This window comes from Macrotis lagotis, chromosome 1 (genome assembly GCF_037893015.1).
Source record: "Macrotis lagotis isolate mMagLag1 chromosome 1, bilby.v1.9.chrom.fasta, whole genome shotgun sequence".
Classification (NCBI taxonomy): Eukaryota; Metazoa; Chordata; class Mammalia; order Peramelemorphia; family Peramelidae; genus Macrotis; species Macrotis lagotis.
The window spans coordinates 50,598,688-50,621,720 of NC_133658.1; the positions used below are offsets into that span (position 1 = coordinate 50,598,688).

General features: G+C 48.5%; 1 protein-coding gene across 1 annotated transcript; it reads left to right on the forward strand.

Annotated features, from left to right (window-relative positions):
- Positions 1 to 2,106: 2,106 nt before the first annotated feature.
- VPS9D1 (VPS9 domain containing 1) lies at positions 2,107 to 22,330 on the forward strand. The gene is made up of 15 exons (XM_074200786.1): positions 2,107 to 2,254; positions 6,017 to 6,092; positions 6,747 to 6,839; positions 6,948 to 7,110; positions 7,680 to 7,791; positions 7,988 to 8,050; positions 8,306 to 8,358; positions 8,451 to 8,538; positions 8,795 to 8,880; positions 11,390 to 11,901; positions 13,045 to 13,174; positions 15,045 to 15,253; positions 15,341 to 15,425; positions 17,484 to 17,588; positions 19,025 to 22,330. Exons 1-15 carry the CDS (start codon positions 2,141 to 2,143, stop codon positions 19,116 to 19,118), a joined length of 1,983 nt encoding a protein of 660 aa, XP_074056887.1. The 5' UTR covers positions 2,107 to 2,140; the 3' UTR covers positions 19,119 to 22,330.
- The last annotated feature ends 703 nt before the right edge of the window (positions 22,331 to 23,033 follow it).

Genomic DNA, 23,033 nt, shown 5'->3' on the forward strand with positions numbered 1-23,033 from the left:
ATGGGGGGGGTCCAGACCAGTGATTTCAAAAGTATGAAGAACTCTTGATGTGGGGTTATTCAGTGCAGATCTGCAGTCCTGTATAACTTGTAGTTACACCATTTCATACAGCACTAAGAAGTTAAGGGACCTGTCCATGATCACCAGTACTTGTGAGAAAATGTAGGTCTTCCTCATTTAAATGGGTTATTATATTCTCTCCTTTACCCCAGTAGCTCCTCTTTATCTAACAGTTGATGCTTTACAAAGGGCTTTGCACACCTTATCTCATTTGATCTTAAGAACCCTAGACAGCAATCTTTATTATCCCTCTCTTACAAAAGAGGGATTTGCCCAAGGTAAAAAAGTTATGGGGAAAGCATGGATAAAGCACCAGCCCTGGAGTAAGGAGCACTTGAGTTCAAATCCAGCCTCAATAATTACCTAGATAGGGATGGCTAGGTGGGGTAGTAGATAAAGCACCAGCCTTGGAGTCAGGAGTACTTGGGTTCAAATCCAGTTTCAGACACTTAATAATTACCTAGCCATGTGACCTTGGACAAGCCACTCAACCCCATTTGTCTTGCAAAATCCTAAAAAAAAAAATTACCTAGCTGTGTGGCCTTGGGCAAGCCACTTAACCCTGTTTGCCTTGCAAAAAAAAAAAACCCTAAAAAAAAAAGTTAGACAAGCTAGAATTTCTATACCCAGTAGTACTTCAGACTTCTTCAGAATTGCTTGAACTGACCAAGGTGCTGAAGATTAAAGATAAGGTTAAATTAAAATCAACTGTCATAGCAACAGCTAATATTTATACAGTGCTTATTTGAGCCTGAGAATAACTGTGGGATTTCTTCATCTGTTTTCCCATCTTTGCCTGAACTGACCAGAATATTGCAATTCTGAAGGTTAAAGAGAGAAGCAGAAATGAAAAATTTAAATTCATCCAAGTGCATTAGTGGAACTTTCTCTCTGGTTTTTCCTTTTCCATTTCTCTACAGCCTTCCAAATCCTTCCTCTCTTTCCTTCGGTGAAGTATGATGTATTGACAGAAACCATTCTTTTTCCTTTCCTGAACGAAATCTAAATTTGCTATCTTCCAGACTGTAAAAGTAGGACTCCCTGAGAATCTAAAGCACTTAAGGGGAGAGGGAAGAAAATCAGTAAGACTGGAGCAATGTGGTAGAAAGAGAAAAACAAGCAGAACTTCAGAGAACTGGTTTCTTTCCTAGTTCTGAGTGGCTTTGGGGTAAATTCCCTCCTTTTCTGAACCGGAGTTTTCATCATCTGTAGTAGGAGTGAATTAGGAAAGTTAACTTCTAAGGCTTCTAATTCTGACAAAGTATAAATTTTTCTTTTTTCTTTTTTCTTAGGTTTTTGCAAGGCAATGGGGTTAAGTGGCTTGTCCAAGGTCACACAGCTACGTTTGAACTCTGGTACTGACTCCAGGGCCGGTGCTCTACCCACTGCTCCACCTAGCCCCCCAAAGTATAACTTTTTAAAGAGAAAAATGTGGAGAAGTGAAGGGGTGAGGAGAGGGAGGTAATTTGGAAGTGAAAATAAAATTGAATTAAAAAAAACAAAAAAATGGGGGGGGGGGTCCTTTCAGATCTCATCAATCGCAGCCAGACATGGAAGCTTCTCCTTTATCGTGCAATCAAAACAGACCTTAGGGGACCACAGAAGAGGAGGGGACTGAGGGAGGGAGGGTGCAGGTCACCCGCGGCCTGATGGCGATCTGAAGATGGCCCCGGGTGCTGAGGTCTCCGTCTGGTCCCGCTTTGACTGAGGCAAGGCCTAGGCCTTCATCTGAGAGACTGAAGAAGAACCTGGGGGGGGGGGGGGCTTGCGCACGCGCAGTGAGCGCCGGAGCGGGGACGCAACGCGGGGGCTCCCGGGAGCCGGGAGGGGGCGGGGTCCGCGGCGGCTGCGCACTCCCGGCAGCCACCCGCCGGAGACTGGGCATGCGCCAGCGAGGCCCCCCCCCCCCCCCCCGCTCGGGAGACGCTCTCCGGAACTTCCTGTTAATCCGCACGCCGACGCCGTCCGGGCAGGGCCCGGGACCTCGTTTCCTCGACGCAAGGTTCCGGGCGCTCGCAGGTCCCATGCCCGGCCCCGCCCGCCGCCGCCGCCGCCTCCTCCCCGCAGCCGGGCGGGCGCCATGGCGGCGACTGCGGCGGCGGCGGCCGCGGGGGACTGCGCCGTGAAGCCGCTGCAGAGCGCCATGAAGTTGGCCCACGGGGCCATCGAGCTCGACGCCGGCAACCAGCCCCTGGTGAGCCGGGCCGGGCCCGAGGGGGAGGGGCCGCCGGGGAGCGGAGGGGAGGAGCAGGGCGGGCCCCGGGGGGGTGGGGGGCCCGGGGGCAGGAGGGGCAGGAGCTGGGGGGCCCGGGGGAGGAGGGGCAGGAGCTGGGGGGCCTGGGGGGGAGGAGGGGCAGGAGCAGGGGGGCCCGGGGGAGGAGGGGCAGGAGCTGGGGGGCCCGGGGGGAGGAGGGGCAGGAGCTGGGGGGCCCGGGGGGAGGAGGGGCAGGAGCAGGGGGGCCCAGGGGGAGGAGGGGCAGGAGCAGTGGGGCCCGGGGGGAGGAGGGGCAGGAGCTGGGGGGCCCGGGGGAGGAGGGGCAGGAGCAGGGGGGCCCGGGGGGAGGAGGGGCAGGAGCTGGGGGGCCCGGGGGGAGGAGGGGCAGGAGCTGGGGGGCCCGGGGGGAGGAGGGGCAGGAGCAGGGGGGCCCAGGGGGAGGAGGGGCAGGAGCAGTGGGGCCCGGGGGGAGGAGGGGCAGGAGCTGGGGGGCCCGGGGGAGGAGGGGCAGGAGCAGGGGGGCCCGGGGGGAGGAGGGGCAGGAGCTGGGGGGCCCGGGGGAGGAGGGGCAGGAGCTGGGGGGCCCGGGGGGAGGAGGGGCAGGAGCAGGGGGGCCCGGGGGGAGGAGGGGCAGGAGCAGGGGGCCCCGGGGGGAGGAGGGGCAGGAGCTGGGGGGCCCGGGGGAGGAGGGGCAGGAGCTGGGGGGCCCGGGGGGGAGGAGGGGCAGGAGCAGGGGGGCCCGGGGGAGGAGGGGCAGGAGCAGGGGGGGGCCCGGGGGGAGGAGGGGCAGGAGCAGGGGGGCCCGGGGGAGGGGCAGGAGCAGGGGGGGCCCGGGGGGGTTGGGGGGCCCCGGGGGGAGGGGCAGGAGCTGGGGGGCCCGGGGGGAGGAGGGGCAGGAGCAGGGGGGCCCGGGGGAGGGGCAGGAGCAGGGGGGGCCCGGGGGGGTTGGGGGGCCCCGGGGGGAGGGGCAGGAGCTGGGGGGCCCGGGGGGAGGAGGGGCAGGAGCAGGGGGGGCCCGGGGGAGGAGGGGCAGGAGCTGGGGGGCCCGGGGGGGAGGGGCAGGAGCAGGGGGGCCCGGGGGAGGAGGGGCAGGAGCAGGGGGGCCCGGGGGAGGAGGGGCAGGAGCTGGGGGGCCCCGGGGGGAGGAGGGGCAGGAGCTGGGGGGGCCCGGGGGGAGGAGGGGCAGGAGCAGGGGGGCCCGGGGGAGGAGGGGCAGGAGCAGGGGGGGGCCCGGGGGGAGGAGGGGCAGGAGCAGGGGGGGGGCCCGGGGGGAGGAGGGGCAGGAGCAGGGGGGGGGCCCGGGGGGAGGAGGGGCAGGAGCAGGGGGGCCCGGGGGGAGGGGCAGGAGCAGGGGGGCCCCGGGGGAGGAGGGGAAGGAGCAGGGGGGGCCCGGGGGGAGGAGCGGGGCTCCCATGAATACAGCCCCCCTCGCCCACCCCCATACCTGCAGCCTGCCCCTGGGCTCCCCATCCCTGAAGAAGAGGGGGTGACGGGCTTTGGGAGGGGCAGAATCAGTGTACATTCTCCTTAACTTTCGGGGGTTTCTTCAGGACATAATTCAGTTTTGGGTTTTTTTGGTAGGATTCCCATGTTTTTATAGCGCCTGCTGGGTCCCCGTGCCCTGGGAGATGGCGCGGGGGGAGGTGGCAGCCGCAGCGGGCACGGCGGGGCAGAAGCAGGGCTGCGGCAGCTCCGAGGGTCGTCCTGCCTTCCCTGGGCCCGGGCCGGGCCGGAGGGGGGAGACCGTCCCCAGCTCAGACACGGGACCTGGCACCAGGGCCCAGAGCGCTCTGCCCCCAGGAGGGCTCCCCAGGGCCTGTGTGCTGCCCAGCCCCCGGGCAGCCCGGCTTTTTATAAGTAAAGGGAGAAGGGGCCAGCCGTGTAGTTGGAGAGCGGGCTAGGACCAGGGAAGCAGGAATGCCAGTGTAGTAGGAAAGCCAAATGCCTGAATCTAGCTATTTGCTGAGTTTATTTTCTTGAGGAACAGGTTTCCCTTGATGTCAGGAAGTCTACTCAGAATTCATATTGGCCTCATGATAATTATTGAAGGTACTTTAAGTTACACAACTGAGATACAGGAGCTTCACTGAGATTCCAGAGCCTAAACTGTGTCAGATCTGCTCCTATAGTGTATAACTATGGCAAATTCCCCAGGGAGGGTTTTAAGGATAAAGAGGAAGGAGATCCTCTATTTTTTAAAGAAAGGTTCAAAGCATCACATAATCCCAGGGAACTAAATCATTTGCATTATGCCTTGGGATAGAGGTAAATATGAGTACTTTCTCAATTCTTGAAACTATAACTCTAATATATGCTTTTAGATTCCTGTGTACAACTGGAGGCTGACTGTAAAATAAGAGGTGATTCAAGTATATATATATATATTTTTTTAGGGTTTTTTTTTTTCAAGGCAAAGAGAGACAAACCTAGCAGTGATGTAGACATCAAAGGATATGTATTTTTTTACCCTTTGGGCATAGTTCCAAATTACTCTTCAGGAGGTCTGCGGTCAGTTTACAATTCCACCAACAATGCATTAGTGTCCCAGTTTTTCCACATACCCTCCAACATTGATCATTTTCCTTTTTTGTCATATTGGCCAATTTGATAGATGTGAGGTGGTACCTCAGAGTTGTTTTCATTTGCATTTCTCTAATCAAATGATTTAGAGAATTTTTTCATATGACTATGTAACTTTCAATTTCTTTATCTGAAAACTGCTGTTCATTTGCTTTGACCATTTATCAATTGGGAGTTGACTTGTGTTTTCATAAATTTTACCCAATCTTGGTTGCATTAGTTTTATTTGTGCAAAATCCTTTAATTTAATGTAATACAAATTACCCAGTTTGCATTTTAAAATGTTCTCTTATCTTTTATTTGGTCATAAACTCCTCTGGCAGATAAACTATTCCTTGTTCTCCTAACTTGTAGTATCATCTTTTATGTCTAAATCCTATACCCATCTTGACCTTATCCTGGTATATAGGGTGTGAAATGTTGGTCTGTGTCTAGTTTCTGCCATACAGTTTTCCAGTTTTCTGAGAGTTTTTGTTAAAGAGTGAGTTCTTATCCCAGAAGCTTGAGTTCTTGGGTTTATCAAACAGATTACCATAGTCACTTAGTACTGTTTTTTTTTGTACCTAATCTATTCTACTAACCCACCATTGTACTTCTTAGTTATTATCAAACAGTTTTGATGAGTGTTCCTTTAATATAATTTTAGATCTGGTATGACTAGACTGCTTTCTTTTGCAGTTTTTTTTTTTCATTAAAAACTGAACAGCTTTAAAAGCTATAGGTCAAGGGAATAGGAAGGAAACTTTATGATCAAGGATGTGAAAAATTAGCTGATGTTGCTTCTCCTATTTCTCAAGTGAGAATTTCATTTCCTTTTTATATCTAAGGAGAAGTCAGAGAGAAGATGCCTGGTTGCTTTCCAGTCAGTCACTGCTTATTATTGATGTAGGTTAAGCTTTCTTTAAAGTTGGAAAATTCACCACATTAAATCCTAGATAGTTCAGATGGAATCTTCTTCAAAGTCTCAGTATTTTGACTTTGATCCAGTCAGTAATACTGATTAGACATATGGGAGAGAAGTACAGAATGAACCCAATATGACAACAGGAGCTGGAGGTCTTCATTCACCAATAATGGAGTTTTAACTTATGGTTTTGAAATGCTTGAGTTTTCTAAGTTTTTGCTGACTTCACCTCCTCCTTTTTTCCTCTGAAAAAATAGGAGGCTTACTTGGAGTACCTGAAGAGCATCCACTACATTTCCCAGGTGTTACTGGAAGAAGCAGGGACTACAAAAGGTACCAAGGGACTTCTTTAGCTCCTGGGTCCAGAAATGTTGAGTCTTCCTTTGCTCAGAGCAGCTTCACTTCTCATTACTTGGCAGGTCCTGTCTTTCCGGATTTTTTTAATTTTTCTAAATTTCTCATACTAGAAGAGATTCAGCACTTAAAAGTTGGATTTTCAGTTGTTTTCAGAGAGAAATTCCAAGAGTCCTCAAGACTTGTTCCCTTAGCCTCTTCAGAGGGCATGGTTCTAGTTCCAGAGTATTTCTTTCTAAATGGACAAGAGAGCCTTCTGTTTTGTTCCATTTCTGGCTCCATGTAAAGACTAGGTGGGAGCTGTACTCATTGATCTATTGAGGGGAGCCCTGGTGCTCATTCCTGATGGATCTTAGAAAAACTGACTCTCCCACTGGGGGAGTGAAATCAGGTCTCCCCTTTTAAATATTAGCTCCAAATATGTAAAACAGAAGCAATCGTTCTACTACCTTCTTTACTTCCCAAAGACAGCTGAGTATAAATGAGGATAGGAGGAAGAGAGAAGAGATAAAACCATAGCATTAGATTGTTTTCCTCAGGATGCAGTGGAGCATGAGGAAGTTTTGCTATCTTACCCTATCCCTGTTTGGAGATCCAGCCAAACCCAAACTCACTGTCCTATCTCTCCATCAGAGGGGGGTGACACTGTGACTCCAGACACCCCAAAGATGCTAAAGCTGGCTGAGCAATGTTTGGAAAGAGCCAAGTCAACAGCTGCCAAACTGGGTGAGTACTTAGCAGAAAGGAGAGCTCTCTGGGATTTCTTTGCTCCTTCATCTTTTCTATGTAGTATGGCCTCTTTTCTTCTGAACCTTGGCTTTGTATATCATGCAGGGACGACCCAACTGAAACCAGCCCTCCCTGTGGCTGTACCGAGCCACAACCCAGCCAGCCGACACCGCAGGGTCTTTTCAGATGAGGGGGGGAAGTTGTGTCCCTTTTTGCCCCCAGAAATCTTCCAGAAGCTGCAGGTGGTGGAGCCACAAAGTTCTAAGAAGTAAGAGTGACAAAAGCAGTGTCACATAGTACCTTCTCAAAGGTGTCTATAGGGGGAGGGGTTCAGAGAGAGCATTATATTGGGACCAGATGGGACATGACAGATTAGATTGGGTCTAATCTGAGGTCCTGGATCCCTGGGAAAGCCTTAGCAATAGGGCATCCAGCTCATAGAGACTAGTGACTGAGGAACCCAGGTTGGGATGAATAGGTCCAATTTAATCTTTAAATGCAGCAGAAGGTCTCTTGGCACCATAAGGTCTCAAGTTTGGTTGGGTTTAAAGTATCCTAAAAAATGCCCTTCACTCTGTAGACCCAAATCTTTGTATATAACCTACAGGACAAATAGAAGAGGGGGATATTTGGCCAGGCTGTAGGAGCTCATGGGATAGGATAGGCTGTGTGTGTATGTTGGGGGGGGGGTGCCCTGTGATTACCTCCACTTGAACCATCTGAAGCAAAGAGCTCAGAGAAGGGTCACTACTTTTCTTGCTGGCCCCAAGAACACCAGGCATTTCCAAAGCAGCCTAAGGATTCTATGGCAGTTGTCAATTTATGGAAACTTTGCAGGGAATTGACGCCCCTGGAAGAGGCTTCCTTACAGAATCAGAAGCTGAAAGCTTCGTATGAGGCGAGGATGGCACGGCTGAATCCCAGCCAGGCGGTGCAGAAGACATCCTTGGTGAGTGGGTCCTGAGCTCAGTTATTGGTCTCCTGTAATGGTGGAGAATCTCCTGGCTAAAACTTGAAGAAGAGTCTCCATGGTTAGGCTGGGTGCTGAGGTTTGGGGGTGTTGACAGCAGGAACAGGGACCAGATCGTCTTATTAGGAGCAGAGATGGTCTGGAGAAGCCTCATTGTTCCACTTCTGTGTCACAGACTCTGTCCCTGCAGAGGCAAATGATGGAGAACTTGGTGATTGCCAAAGCCCGAGAGGAGACAGTATCCTTTTCACCTCCATTGGTATTTGTACAAAGAAATGTTGAATTTACAGCTCAGTTGAGAGTATGGAAATATTAAGAACCCTTTAAGCCCAAGGATGACCCTGAAAAAGAGCTGTCTCCCAAGAAACTTTTAGTCCTGGGAACAGCTTTTATCTTTGCCTCAGTATCCTGAGGAATGAAATTCCCAACTCTTAGTTAGCTCAAGGATGTTGACAAGTCCAAAGACACATCTCCTTGACTTGGCTGCCCATAGCTACAAAGAAAGATGGAAGAGCGTAGGCTACGGCTGCAGGAAGCTGCTAACAGGTGAAATTTAGTCACCATCTTTCAGAAAGTTTGAAAAGTGAGGATCCTGCCCCTGGGATCCCTGAGTCACTGCCCCCATGCTCTTTCCCTAGGAGATTCTGTAGCCGAGTCACCCTGACTCCAGAAGAACAGGAGCAGAAGGCTCTATATGCTGCTGTCCTGGAATATGAGCAAGACCATGTGAGTCCTGGCCTTAACCATGTTTTGGTTTTCTCGACTAAGAAGGGCCAGCTTCTTGCAAGGAATGACTGGGTGGCAATGGGGCCTTTCCTACCCAGTGAAGAACAAGAAGCCTTAGAAAGAGCTTCTCATAGATTCTGGCAAGTGTGACTGTGATGCTACCCTCTTGCCTTGGGAAGCAGCATGTCATGGGAAGAGGTGGGGGACAAACCCAAGGCAGCCCTGCTGGTGACTACTGCCTCTTCTCTTCTGGCAGGATTGGCCAAAGCACTGGAAAGCCAAACTGAAGAGAAACCCGAATGACCTCTCCCTGGTGACTGGCCTTGTCTGCCACCTTCTCAGGTATCAGAGACCTCACTCCACCCTGTTCTCTTACTTAATAAGGATGGTAATTATTGCAGCTGATGTTTTTGGACTGTCAAATTGGCAAAGTAATTTGCATTTATTTGAGCTTCCCAATCGTCCTTTGAATGAAGAATTACAATATAATTCCTGATGAGGAAACAGGTTCAGTTCAGCTCCGTAGTTGAACCTAGAACATTCTGCCTTCAGATCCAATGTTAGGCCTCCAGAGGTCTTGCTGGGCTTCAGGTTCCTCATCTATAAAAGTCAGACATTAAATGACTTGGCCTCTGAGGTCCCTTCCAGCACTAGATCTATGCTCCTTTGATCTCAGGGAAATAAAACAAATAAAAAAATGTCTGCTCTAGCATTTTTCTGCCAAGATTAGAGTAAGCAAGCCCTTGGTTTCTTCTGTTCTTTTTTAGCAAAGGTTGTTGTGAGTCACTGAGCAAGTATTTATTAAGCAGCTCTTCCTTGCCAGGAATTGGTCTGGGAGTTCTGTCATTGTCAGTTGTGTCCAACTCTGTGACCCCTTAGGGATTTTCTTGGCAAAGACACTAGAGTGGTTTGCCGTGTCCTTCTCCAGCCTATTTTACAGATGGGAGGAAACTGAGGCAAACAGTGCAGTGACTTGCACAGGGTCACACATCTAGTAAGTATCTGATGGCAACTCGGTAAGGAATCTTCCTGATTCTATTCAGTATGGTGCCCCCTAGCGGCCAGTGACGCAAAGACACAAATGGAAACGCCCTTGAGAATTGGGCAAATCATTTCATACCTGTATTGGTATGTGCTGGACAGCCACAGAAGAGGAGATGGGAGAAAGCACTAGCAGCTGAGGAAAACTGGGAAAGGAAGAGCCTGTACTGAAGTTTAAAGGGAATGAAGGCTTCTTTTATTTATTTATTTGCTAGGCAATGGGGTTAAGTGACTTGCCCAAGGCCACACAGCTAGGTAATTATTAAGTGTCTGAGAGCAGATTTGAACCCAGGTACTCCTGACTCCAGGGCTGGTGCTCTATCCACTGCGCCACCTAGCCACCCCAGAAATGAAGGCTTCTTAAGCAGAGGGAGCTTAGAGTGCCCAGAGGTGGGGGTAGGGGGAGAATGGGAATAATGTGTAACCTGACTGGAAAGTAGGGTCCTCCTCCCCCCAGCTAGGGATGCCAGGGTGGGGGGGCTGTTGTTTGCTCCTTTAAAGAATAAGGAAGAGCCACTGGATTTATTGAGTCAGAGTGAGGCCTGGTCATATCCATATTTGACTGATGCTTGGAGGAGACTGCATTCAGGAGGATCAATTAGGAGGCTGTAGCCACTGTCCAGATAAAAAGTAATGAAGGCTGAAAATAGGTGATTAAGTGACTGGAAAAATAAGATGAGTGCTGAGTTACAGTCTCTAGGAAGAAAGAACAAGATTTGTCAGTGGATTGGGTGTTTGAGTTGAAGTTTGAGGTGAAGTCAGTGCTAACACCAAGGTCCTCTCAGCAGAAATAGGGAAGTTCAGAAGAGACTGAGACATTTTGGAGGGGAGGAGAGTTCTGATTTGGACTGATGAAGATATAAAAGCTCAGATTCACTTGGGTGACAAGGATTCCTTACCTTTAGTTCAAACCTGTCCTCAGATGTGTGACCCTGAGCAAGTCACTGCACCCTGTTTGCCTCAGTTTCCTCCCATCTGTAAAGGGTTGAGTAAGAAGAGAGGTAATGGAGGGAACAAGAGTTAACAGTTCTTCTTTTTCCTCATTAATATAATTTATATTTTTGTTTTTGTCGATGAGCAAACGTTAGTTTTCTCTTTCTCTCACCTCTTCATCTCCCCACCCTCCCTCCACCATGGAAAAGAAAAAAACAAAAGTCTGTAGCCAGTTTTTAAGGACTTTGATTATGGGAGGAGAGATTTGGGACAGTAGCTTGAGGAGAGAGTAGAAGAATATATTGAGGGTGTTTTAATGATGGAGAGACTTGAAAATGTCTGTAAGTAGCAAGGAAGGAAGACTGGGGAGGTGGGGGTAATTGGGGGGCTAATCTACTGTGATGACAGGAGTAGATGGACACGAGGGGAGTTGAGAAGGGTCCTTCATCAGAGTCTGCATGGAAGGAGTGATGAGAAGCAGAGAAGGAAATCAGGAGGAGCTCACAGCAGGGCCCTCTTTGGGAGAGGTGGTAAAGGAGGGATTGACCAGAGGCCATAGTCTTCGGAGTGGGAGTTGACTCTGGAGTCAGGGGAAATAGGAGACTGAAGTCAGACTGGAGGCAGGAAATCTGCCTTCTAAAGAGCTTCCTGTCAGGCTGCTTTGACTCTACTTCTGATCCTTTAGGTTTTGGACTCTTTCCTAAATGCATCGAAGCCTTTCATTTGGATAGAGTCCTAGGAAAGAGGCACCTCATGATGTTGGGGAGATGTAGGTCTGAAGGGACTACTTGCTTTTGTGGCAGAGGGGTCAGAAGGGGGTCCCAGGCCCAGACTTCCTTCCCTACATTTTTAACCTGTGCTCTCTCGTGACTTCTAGTTTCCCTGACCATCCGGTCTCCCAGCTCCTGAAGAAGTTGCAGTGTGCCGTGTACAACAGACTGTACCCCATCATCAGCAGACATGCTGCTGACTCTAAGACGAGTCTGGGTTATCCTTCCCTGTCTCTGGACACAGATGGGCTGCTGGCTCCTGGAAGTCGGCGGCTCCGAGCCTCCCAAAGCCTCTACTGCATGTTCAGCCTCCCAGAGCCCGTCCGACTGAACCAGGAAAGCTCACCAGCCAGCCTCTCCACCCCACTGCCACATTCTGGCCCCCTGGACAAGGAAATGGAAAGCAGCTCCACAGGCTCCCCTTCTCCCCTCATAGACCTCACTCCCAGTCTGCTGGACAAGGACAGCTCCTTTGAGGACTTGGAGCATCTCTTAGCAACTCCGGATACCTGGGCCCGAGGTCCAGGGGGACTTGCAGGATCACAGACCCCCGGCAAGAAGCCAGTGACATCGCTGGAGCAGCTGAAGAGCATCGTAAAGGACGTGCACAATGCCATTGGTGAGGGTCAGCCACTGGGCAGGGGAAGGGAAGTCTAAGCTAGAGCCAGAGAGCAGAGATGGCACCTGTCCCTTCTGAATCTCCTGTGATGGTAGTCCTCGCCACCAGAGGGAGCCGTGACCTGCCCAACCTTGGCCCAAGGGCCCCTGGGTCTCTTGAGCGGAGAAGACTTGTTCCCACTGTTACCCACAGTTACTTCTCTCTGCAAGACCCCCAGGTATTAGGAGCCTGAGGGAGGTAAGGGACTAGGAGCAAACCTGTAGTAGAATGGGTGGCAGGGCAGGCTCCCTCAGGAAACCTAGGAACAGGTGGCAACAGTTGGCAAGGCAATGGAGGGGGAGGAAGAGGGGAGGGGGACGGAGAGGGGGGAGAAGAATGGAGGAGAGGAGAGAGATGGAGGGGAAGGTGGAAGGGAGGGGGAGAGGAGTGGAATAGGAGAGGAGGTGGAGGAGAGAGGGAGAAGAGGAGGGGTTCCCTTTAGTTCCTGCTGAATTCTCATGTAGACTCCATTTACTGAGAGAGTCAAAGAGATGTGCTCGCCCTCCTTTTCACAACCCATCCACAGCTCTGCTTGACCCTACTGTCTGTCTGGGTCTAACCTTGGACTCTGAAGCTCACTACAACTTAGTCCCTGAAATAAGCTGAGGAGCAGTGCAGAGGATGCGAAGTCTCTAAGAAAGGAAGATACATCCCCTGAATCTTTAGGGAGTCTCCTGGTTAGGATTTATAAACAATAGCCATTAAGATAGACAGGGTCCAGGGGCGGCTAGGTGGTGCAGTGGATAGAGCACTGGCCTTGGAGTCAGGAGTACCTGAGTTCAAATCCAGCCTCAGACACTTAATAATTACCTAGCAGTATGGTCTTGGGCAAGCCACTTAACCCCATTGCCTTGCAAAAAAACTAAAAAACCAAAAAAAAAAAAAGACAGGGTCCAAAGACTTGTGCCCATTGGATCAGGCAACTTACAAAAGCCACCAGAAGGCGGGAGACTTCTGGGGATCAGAAAGTGGACTGGGATTGAATCTCAGCAGCCAGTGTGGACAGTTCCCCAGAGATGTGTCGCTAAATTAAGGCCACTGAAACCTGAGGCTCCTTAGCATCTCTGTGGTCTCTCATGAATGTGCTTAATTCTGTTCTGGCAGACAGATTGCTTAACCTCACCCTCCTGGCATTTGAGGGTTTAAACACAGCTGCTGCCAAGGACCGCTGCCTAGCCTGCATCGAAGAGCCCTTCTTCTCCTTGCTGTGGGCACCACTGCTGGCTCTCTACAGGTATGGCAGCTGGGGTGGGGGGCAGTTTTCAAGATGTCATGATTCCTCTTCATCATTAGTCTTTCCCTTCATCAGACTGGAGTTCTCACTGCCTGATAGTTCAAGTGGGCCAGCAATGGAATGGACACCCTCTGGAAATGGGGGTTCCCCCACATCAGAGGTCTACAAACAGAGACTAGAAGACCATGTGTCCTTTTGGGTGTTGGTCGAGTAGTCTTTGGGGTTCCTTCTTCAGTTCCCTTTGCTTCTCAAAGACTCCCTCATCCATTCCTACCCACAGGGATTTCTTCATTCCCCTAATCCTCATTTCCTTTATCACTCTTAGCTCTAACTCCTAAACTGGAAGGTCTCTCTCTCATATTATCTTTGAAGTCTTTCTGTGTAAAGAACACAAGATCTCATTTACTCTTCTTTGACCTCCTTGAATTTCCATCATTGTACATAATGTCCTCTGGCTCATTGTCAGTTTGTCCTTCTTCAGACACTTAGGAGCCATGTAAACTGTTTCCACCTCAGATTCCTTATCTGTAAAATGTGAACAATAGTAGTCCCTACCTCACAAAGGAATGGTGAGGCTCCACCGAGATATTATGTATAAAGCCTTTTACAAATACAAAGTCTAAATTTAGGTGCTAGCTATTATTACCTGAACTCAAAGCCTCTTAGTTTATACCTTGAGTTATTTGGGTTTTTTTCTGATAAAATGTTTATTCCTCCTTGATTGTAAACGAACCTTTTTTAAATTTTGAACCAATTACCCTATTGAGGCTATTTTTAATTTCTTTTTTTAAAATTACATTTTATTTTTTAAAGCATTTTAAGCATTAATGCTCTTTGTACCTCATTACTTCTCCATGATTTTGCTAAAATCTTTGGTTAATATGTGATTTCAAAATGGAGTTATTCTGTGGTAACAAAAATCAATTCCTATGCCCCAGATTCCATGCATTAGGACCTGCTTGAGTAAATCCTTTCTATCTTTAGTCAATTTTTAACATTATTTGAATTTTGACTTTAAAACTACTTGTTTCAGGGGCGGCTAGGTGGTGTAGTGGATAAAGCACTGGCCTTGGAGTCAGGAGTACCTGGGTTCAAATCTGGTCTCAGACACTTACTAATTACCTAGCTGTGTGGCCTTGGGCAAGCCACTTAACCCCATTTGCCTTGCAAAAACCTAAAAAAATAAAAAAATAAATAAAACTACTTGTTTCAGACCTGATTACCTCATTGTTCATTATCTGGTTACTTATAAAAAAAAATTCAAATGAGGGTTTTTTCCCCAACTGTCATCTGTTTTAGACTTTCCCTCTTCCATCTAATAAAAGTTCAACTTTTGCTTTCCATGTTCCTCTTGTTTATTTAGAAGATTTTCCAATTTTACTTCTAGTCCTAATTAGTCATTCAAGGGAAAGGGAATTGATCCTTATTCTTTTGTAGCTATCTTTAGTATCCTGTCTCATTTTGGGGTTTGGTGGTGTTCCTATTTGCATTTCAGGTCTTTATGTTGTTCTTTGTTCATCTTCTCATCTCATCTTTCATCACAAGCTTGGGGATCATCCTTGTGTATGCTCTTAGTATGTTTTCTGAAGAAACGTTTAACTTGATTATCCTTGGACCTGACAAGGAATTCTCAACCCTCATTCCCACACATGCACACTTGAGACCAGTATGAAGGATGAGCCCACAGTGCTTTGGTGGGAAGGGATGAGGTACAGATGACCCCCACCCACCCACCCACCCTCTGTCTCACAGAAGTGCCCTGTTTTAGGAACCTCAAACCCACGAGTAACCTCAGATCTCTGAGACCGTCAGGCTTAAGGAATTGGCCTTCCCTGTGACTCCTAATCCAACTGCATCTCTTTTCTGATAGGATTGTCTATCAAACCCGAGAAACAGCCCTCAGCAGGAGTATGGAGCTCTGTGGAAACATGCCTCCCTCCGCCCTGGGCATTGCTTCCAAACTCTTCCCTCAGGAGTTGGGGCTCAGAGGGTCAGGCTCCTACCCTTACTGTACAGCGGTCCAGGAGCTGGGACTGATGGTTCTGGAGAGCTGTCCTCAGAAGAAGCTGGAATGCATTGGTAACAGAAGAGGGAGTCAGGAATTTGGGCTGGGAGAGGTGAGGAGTGTGCCTAGCTCATGAAAGTCTGCTTTTCTACACCTCACAGTTCGAGCTCTTCGCATAATCTGTGAGTGTGCTGAGGAATACTGTGGGGCCAAGGAGACACGCCTGCAGCCCAGCACGATGGCCATGTGAGTATTAGACCCAGTTCTGGGACCCTGCTGTTGGAAACGTTCGGTGTCACTGGAAATGGAGCTTAAGAGTACATGAGCAGAAAAAAACCAAAACAAACAAACAAAAAGAGTACATGAGCAGGAACATCCCCTGAAAATCTTGGGCTCAATCTTCTCTGGATCTGACAACAGTGCTGGGGGTCTCAGTCTTAATTCCTAGAGGCTCCTGAGCAACAGGTGGAAACCACATTAGGGCTGGGCTGCCAGGGCAGCTTCTATGTCAGGAGACAGGGGAATAGCCTGACTGGCATCGTGGCCATCAGAGTCAGCCAAGGGATGAAGAGATGGTTTTTGTTATGAAAGCATTCTGTCTATGCTGCCTGAAGCTCAGTTACAGGACACACTTTCAATTTATATTTAAAATTAATTTGAATGCATAAAATTTCATCTTCACCATCTCTGCCCATTCCTCATTCATTTTTCCTCTTATGTATTCAAATTGATGAAGACTTTGTTCTGGTACTAATTGCATTTCATAAAGACATCTCCTTTTTATATATTTTTTTATTTTTCATTTGAGGCAATGGGGTTAAGTGACTTGCCCAAGGTCACACAGCTAGGTATTTATTAAGTGTCTGAGTTTGGATTTGAACTCAGGTCCTCCTGACTCCAGGATCAGTGCTCTATCCGCTACACCACCTAGCTGCCCCCAGCATCCCCTTATTTATATCTTCATATGTGCTGATATGTATCAGGGGACTACAATTTATGTAACAATTTTACTATTTGGGGACATTTAGGTTCTCACTTTGTTGCAATTATAAATAATGCTGTTATAAAAATTTTTAATAAATTCCTTCTTTTTGCTTTTGATAACGTCTTCAGAGTATATTGCCATCAGTGGGGTTATTGAGTCAAAGGACTTGAGATTGTTTTTATATATATACAAAGAGAGATTGTTTTATAAAAGGCATCCACTATCCTGCTATTCCACTAAAAAAGAATTACTATGCCTTCCTCTATAATTAATTCTTTGAGCCAGTCTGCCGGGTATGAGGTGTCAAACTCGCATGTCTTTGATAGTGAGGTTGGAGTGTTTTTTCAAGAGGTAATTGGCGATTTGTGTTTCCTCTTTCAAAAAGCTCTGTCGTATCTTTTGACCATTTATCCACTGGAGCTTAAGCTTATAAATTACCTTTATTATATTTTACCTGTTCCTTATGCATCTCAAATGTTTTTAATCTGTCACATTTACCATAATGTTTCTCCCAATCTTTTTTTATCTTAATTATATAGAAATTTTTTATTTTATGCAAGCACCATCTATTTTTGTCACTAATAACTCATTCTCTTTTTTCTTAGCTTCAATTCTTTTTTAACATTTATTTATTTATTTTGAATTTTACAATTTACCCCCCTAATCTCACTTCTGTCCCCCCTACCCCATACAGAGGGCAGTCTGTTAGTCTTTCCATTGTTTCTACCTCATTCTCTTTTTAATAGAAACAAGACTACTCCCATAATTCAAATAAATGATTATTCCATGTAGAAAACAGAAATATAATTTGTTCATTAGTTTTAATATTTGGAATAAGAACAGTGAGAAGAAAATAGGAGGTAAACCAAATTGATTACCCAGGCCCCACTACCATCCCTGGTAGCCACCACATGTATTTTTTCCTTTACTGGATCTTTGCTAGCCCGTTCCCACTACAGTACTACCTGATGGAGAGCAGTGCACCCTCTCATCTTGACCACAGCCTACCTTCCCTCTGGATCCTAAGCTTTGATTCCATGATTTGACTGGACTTCCTGGGCGTAGTCCTTAGCCAGAGTCCACTGACTGAACTAGAAGACAACTAGAGGGGACAATGAGTAGAGTGCTGAATTCAAATCTAGCTTCAGATACTTAGTAGCTGTGTAACTCTGGGCACATCCCTTACCCTCTGCCTGCCTCAGTTTCTAAAACTTGCATATGTGGATAATAACATCATATCTGTAACGTGCTTAAGCTTCTCTGTGAAGCTGCTTGATAAATCCTTGTTTTCCTTCCTGTGATTCTTGCTTTCTCTGCAGTGGCGCCGATGATCTGTTACCCATCTTGTCTTATGTGGTATTGAAGAGTAACCTTCCCCAGCTGGTGTCTGAATGTGCTGCCCTGGAGGAATTCATTCATGAGGGGTAGGAATGAGCTAAGGCAGAAAGGGCTGGGAGGTTGGAAAAAATTGTGTTTCATCTTCAAGTCTCTCTAAGGGTGGGCTCCTTTGAAATCTTTCCAGGGAGGCAACTAGGTGGCGCAGTGGATAGAGCACAGGCCCTGGAGTCTGGAGGACCTGAGTTCAAATGTGACCTCAGACACTTAATAACTACCTAGCTGTGTGACCTAGGGCAAGTCACATAACCCCATTGCCTCAGAAGAAACAAATCAAAAAAGAAATCTTTCCCAAAGGTCTTGCTCCTCTTTGGGTTGAACTTTGACTTCTGGAAGGGGAAGGAAGAAGGGCTAGATTTGACCCCCAAAGTACTTGGCTGGGCTGGTTTTTCTCTCTGGAACACTAAACCAGGCAGTTATCTGGTCTCTGTTTATGTTAACAGTTCAGAATCACTCTAGTTAGCTGTGCAAAACAATCTTTTCACAGAAGATAACATTCCCAACCAGAAGTGGAACCCACAGATAGTTACAGATAGTGGTCTTTTGCTTATCTAAAATTGTTGGGCTTCTTCTTGTTCCCATACTGGACTTTATTTGACCTGGAATCTCTCCTTAGACCTTCTCCCCTTTCTAGGAAGGTAAAACAGCAGGTGACTCCTTAGAAATGCCCTTCCTTCTGTCCCCCTCTTCTTCTTTTAAGCTAAAGTCATTAGAAGACAGAAACAGAAAAGAAAGATAGTGCCTATTATACCATCCCAGCTGTCCCCTTACCCATATCCCCTTGCATGTGGGAAGAAGCCTGAAGCCCCCCCCCCCCACCTTTGGGGTCAGAGCCATTCCTGAAACCCGAAGTACAACTTGAGGAGGGGGATCTTGAAGTCACCTGAACCTTAATGTGAGGAGACAGGAAGGGGAGAGAGGGAATGCTGGAGGATACCAAGAATAATGGTAGAGCCTGAGGGTTGTGATCTGGGATGGGTCCTGCAGCATCTGGCTTTGAACCCTCCACTCTTGGTTGCTCAGCCACCTCTAGGGCTTGGAAGTTCTAACACAGGCTGCCTTATTTCCTCAGTCTTTTTTAGTGTAAACATGAAGAAATACTCTTCTCATTCTTAACATATCCACATTCTTATTTCATAACCCTTTGCTCTACCAAGTGGGTAAAAAAATGGAGCGTAGTGTGTGGAGTTGGGTGTATCTCTAGCTCAACCTCAGGCTCTCTCTGCTATTGGGGTCTTTCTGTATCCAGGCCTCACGCACACCCCAGGGTAAGCCCGGTCTTTCAAGTTCCCTCCAGCTTCCCCGACTGCCCTTCTTTTCTGGAATCTCTCAGTCCATCCCAAAGGGACTCCTGAAGGGGTCCATGTGTGGGAGCAGAGGATCTGGCCCTGGGATGGTGCTGAGACTTATCCTGCCGGTGTGTCCCCAGACTGATGGTGGCCTCTGTCTGATGTCTTTGACCCAGGTATCTTATTGGAGAAGAGGGTTACTGTCTGACCTCCCTGCAAAGCGCCCTGAGCTATGTGGAGCTGCTGCCTCATGGGGCTTTGGTGAAGTAGCAGAGGAAGGAACTACCTCCTGTTGTTGCTGCTCCATGGAGGAGGGTGGAGTGGCTGCCTCCCTGAGGATGAAGACCTGCAGCTGCCCAGCCCGCCCCTCCCTGCTCTTCCCAGACAGCGCAGAGCTGCTCCTTGAGGCGGTGCGAGGCTCTTCGTCTCCTGGGCCCAATTTGTCACATCAGGGCTTGGGGGGTGGTTCTTCCACCCTGCCTAAATAGCCTCTTTGGTTAGATAGTGCTCTCCTGGCTTTATTTATCATCATCAAGGTCTCCTAAGCCCCATGCACCAGAGGCAGCAGAACGTTCTGAGAAATGGGTAGGACACTTGAACAATGTGGCTTCTGCCCTTCACCTCTAAGACTTCCCACCTCCACCTTGACATCTGTTCTCCAGCACTGGGGGAAACCTCCCCATGGGCAGCCAGGGACACAGACAAGACTGGCATCCTCAATCCAGCTTTCTCTGGGGCCTTGGGTGTTTGTTCTCCTGCCCACAAAACCAGCAAAGGGGAAGGGACCTTCAGCAAAATTGGGATATTCCCCAAATTTCCAAGATGAGTCTCTAGCTCCTTGCACTTGCTTCTGTGAATGCAACTATGAGCAAGTCCTAACTGTCAAGCCCTGGGTTGTGCCAGTGGCTGGTTTACCTAGTCATTTCTGTAACTTCTCCCCTCTGCCAAGGCCTTCACCCCCTGCCCCCCGCTGTCTGGCTTGTCTTGTCAGTGACTTTGGTCCTGCTCCAGCTTGAAGGCCAAGGCTCTTGAGGCTCCAGGGTGAGCTCTGCTCTGCCTCCTGAGTGGGGCCCAGGGGGACATTCCTTCTGCCTCCCCCCAGGGCTCGTCCTCCGCCCATGCCACATGCTTCCTCAGAGCCTAATTGGTGTGTAATTTTAAGGAAGGGCAGAGAGCTCCCTGAGGAGATGACATGGTGAGGGTCCATCTGAAGAAACTGAGCCAAGACGTGACTGCCTCCTCCTGAATCAGCAAGCTAGAGGGAAGGCTCCATTACATCCTTGAGCCAAGGGACTCCCTTCTATGATATGACTAGAGGATGGAGCCAGCTTTGACAAAGGGGTTGCCAAGATGTGCTCTGCCACCTGCATATATCTCACCAACAGCCACAGGCCTCCCCAAATCTCCAAACTCATGTTCTGAAGGGTTTTCCAACCCCTACCCTTGAGGGGAGAATCCCAAGGTCCTGGCCTGGGAAGCCCAGCCAGAGCTGCTTCAGAGAGTAACCTCAGAAAAGAGCAGGGCCCAGAGTCACAATACCTGTTTCTTTAGTAGGGGGATGATTGCTGGCCCAGCCATCATCAGTGATGTGCTCTTGAATTTGTCTCATTCTGTCCCTTCTCCCGAGATCCAGAATGTGAAAAGAATTCTGTGAAAATCCCAAAGCTCTGATCCCTGTGGGGAAGTGGGGTCAGGGTTAGGGAGCTGCAGGTACTGATGGTGACAACTCTGTAATCCCGGTTAAGGGATTGGGGGCCTCATTGGACATGAGGCCATCTTGCTTAGATTTCTCCTAAGAAACCAAGGAGCAGAAGAGAGGTCAGAATGACCTGGGATGTAGGATGCCTGGTTGGATTTTTCCTCCCTTTGTGACTGTTATCATTGTATCTTCACTCTTTAGTGGGCCAGACTGTCCTGGTGATCCTCCTAGAAAAGGCCCAAAATTTTTAAGCTGTCTTGAGATTGAAACAATTGTATTCTATTTATTTATTTATTCGGTGTGCCTTGCTGTACACTAGAATTCATCTGATCTGGTCTGGGAGAGTCTGGGAATAATTGCTCTCTCCATGAATTAGGGATGTTGAGGCTTACCCTAGGGCAACCTCCTACCTCCCCATCCTCTTCCTGCTTGTCCTGCAAGCCTCCTCCCCCAACCTCAAGTGGCCAGGTCGCTCTGGTTCTCAGATGAGTGCCAGAGACAGCTTGGACCTCCGTCAGTGGTACTGGCTGGTCTGGCTCTCTCCTGGTGGTCTCTTTCCCCCTCGACTTTGCTCGTTCTTTCCTAGGGCAGTGAGAATCCTGTGGGCAAAAATTAATCCAATCCTACTGACTGCCCCTCCCCTCGGGTTTGTAAAGGGTCCTGAAGGCCTGAATCTGCCAGGCTCCAGGTGGCTTTGGCCTTGCTGCATCTAGACTGTGAGAATGTGTCAGAAGGAAATAAACAGGTCACTACTGGCCTGGTTTCTGTCTGCTTCCTTGCTCTTCCAACATTGCCTCCAACAAGGGGTTTAAGCCTTGGCTGCATTTCTGCCAGAAGGGCAGACTTCTTCAGAGCATGAAGTACATCTTCCACCCCTTGTCTTGCAGGTAGAACCATCTCCGTGGGGTGTAATGTGAGGCTTTGGAGAAGGGTAAAAAGGATACTTAAACTAAGATTAGAGGTGGCCAAGCAATTCATGTTGGGAAACTGGTTACAAGTCAGGGGTTCTTAACCTGGAATCCATGGAGAGATTTTAGAGTCTTTGAATTTTTATGGGAAAAAATTGAACTTCCTTTATAATGTTAAATACTATATGCATTATTTTGAAAAAGGGGCCATCTGCTTCCCCAGACTGCCAAAGGTGTCTTATAAAAGTTAAGAACCTTAGTCCAGGGGCAGTGGCTTGGCTGAAAAAGTGAAGTAGAAGGCATTGTAAACATATGAAGAGGCAGGCAGGAGATGAGAAATGTCTCACACCAGAGAGAAAGAAACTTGCCTTGCAAGACTCCAGTAACATTTCAAATTGGACTTGGGAATAATTTTCCACTCTCTTGAGTCCCTTTCCCTGGGCCTGCTGTGGAGGGCTCTGGTCTCCCTTTACAAGGGTTAGCAACTCTTGCTCTCCCGAAATGACACCCAGATAAGGCCTGTCTTTCACTCCCCAAGCCAAAATCAGACTCTGGTCTTGCACTTGTTTCTGCTAAGCTGTTCCTGAGCCCCTGGACCTTCACATAACCTTAATTTCTGTGTCTGTTATAACCCTCCTTTCCCCCAAGCCAACAGAGTAGTAGCAGTGTTCTGGATACACCCCTGAAATGTTCTTTGTGGGGTGTTTCAGGCCTGTGTGTGAGGTGTAATGAAAAAAATTTGGTGAAAGACCAGGGTGGGGAAGAGGGCTGGAATCTCAACAGTTGGAACCAAAAGGGAGACCAAAACTCAATCTGAAGCCATGGCCTCAAGCTAACCAAATGGTCCATGCCTCCTGAACATACACCACTGAATCTATAGAGGCACCACTTGGAAGGGGGGGGGGGGGGAAGCACCAAAGAATGGAGACAGCTCCAAGGAGATGAGCTTGGGGTTTGGAGAAGGTAAAGAAAATGCTATCCAGAGCCAAGAGTGAGTCTAGGATTCCAAAATCTGATAGACCAAGAGTGTTAAACAGACCACAGAAACTGCAGAAATGTGGCTCCATGGGGAGTGCCTCAGCTTGTTCACTGCACCTGTCTGTAGTCACACTTCTATGACGGTTAAAATCAGGAGTCATTAAGTGCATAAGCAGGCATCTCAATCAAGGGGAAATGGGCCATAACCCGGTCATCACACCCTGTCCAGATACTAGGAAGCCCAAAGCCTCCTAGATTGGAGAGCTTGAGAACTGGCAAGTTAAAATAAGTATGCATTTATATTCAAATATATATTTATATGCATATACAGATATAGTATCCAGATGTCCCCTCAAACTTTAGGGCCCTCCTAAGGAGGAGAGACATACCAAACTATCAGCCACAGTCCACTGCACCTAGTACAACGGGGAATTAGGAAGAAAGATATGGATTTCCAGGCTACTGGAATCTTCAGAGCTGGGGGAAAGGGAAGTGGAGCAGGGAAGGAGGTATTGGACAGTGAAAAATAGCCAGGTGCTCTTGGCTTTGAGATTGGAAGAAATCACTTCAAATGTTTCCCCAAAAAAGCAAGGGCAAATG

Coding starts and splice junctions, on each gene's coding strand:
- VPS9D1 (XM_074200786.1), top strand. CDS start 2,141: ATGGCGGCGACTGCGGCGGCGGCGGCCGCGGGGGACTGCGCCGTGAAG. Junction 15,426..17,483: donor CAGCCCAGCACGATGGCCAT/GTGAGTATTAGA, acceptor CTTTCTCTGCAG/TGGCGCCGATGATCTGTTAC. Junction 17,589..19,024: donor GAGGAATTCATTCATGAGGG/GTAGGAATGAGC, acceptor TCTTTGACCCAG/GTATCTTATTGGAGAAGAGG.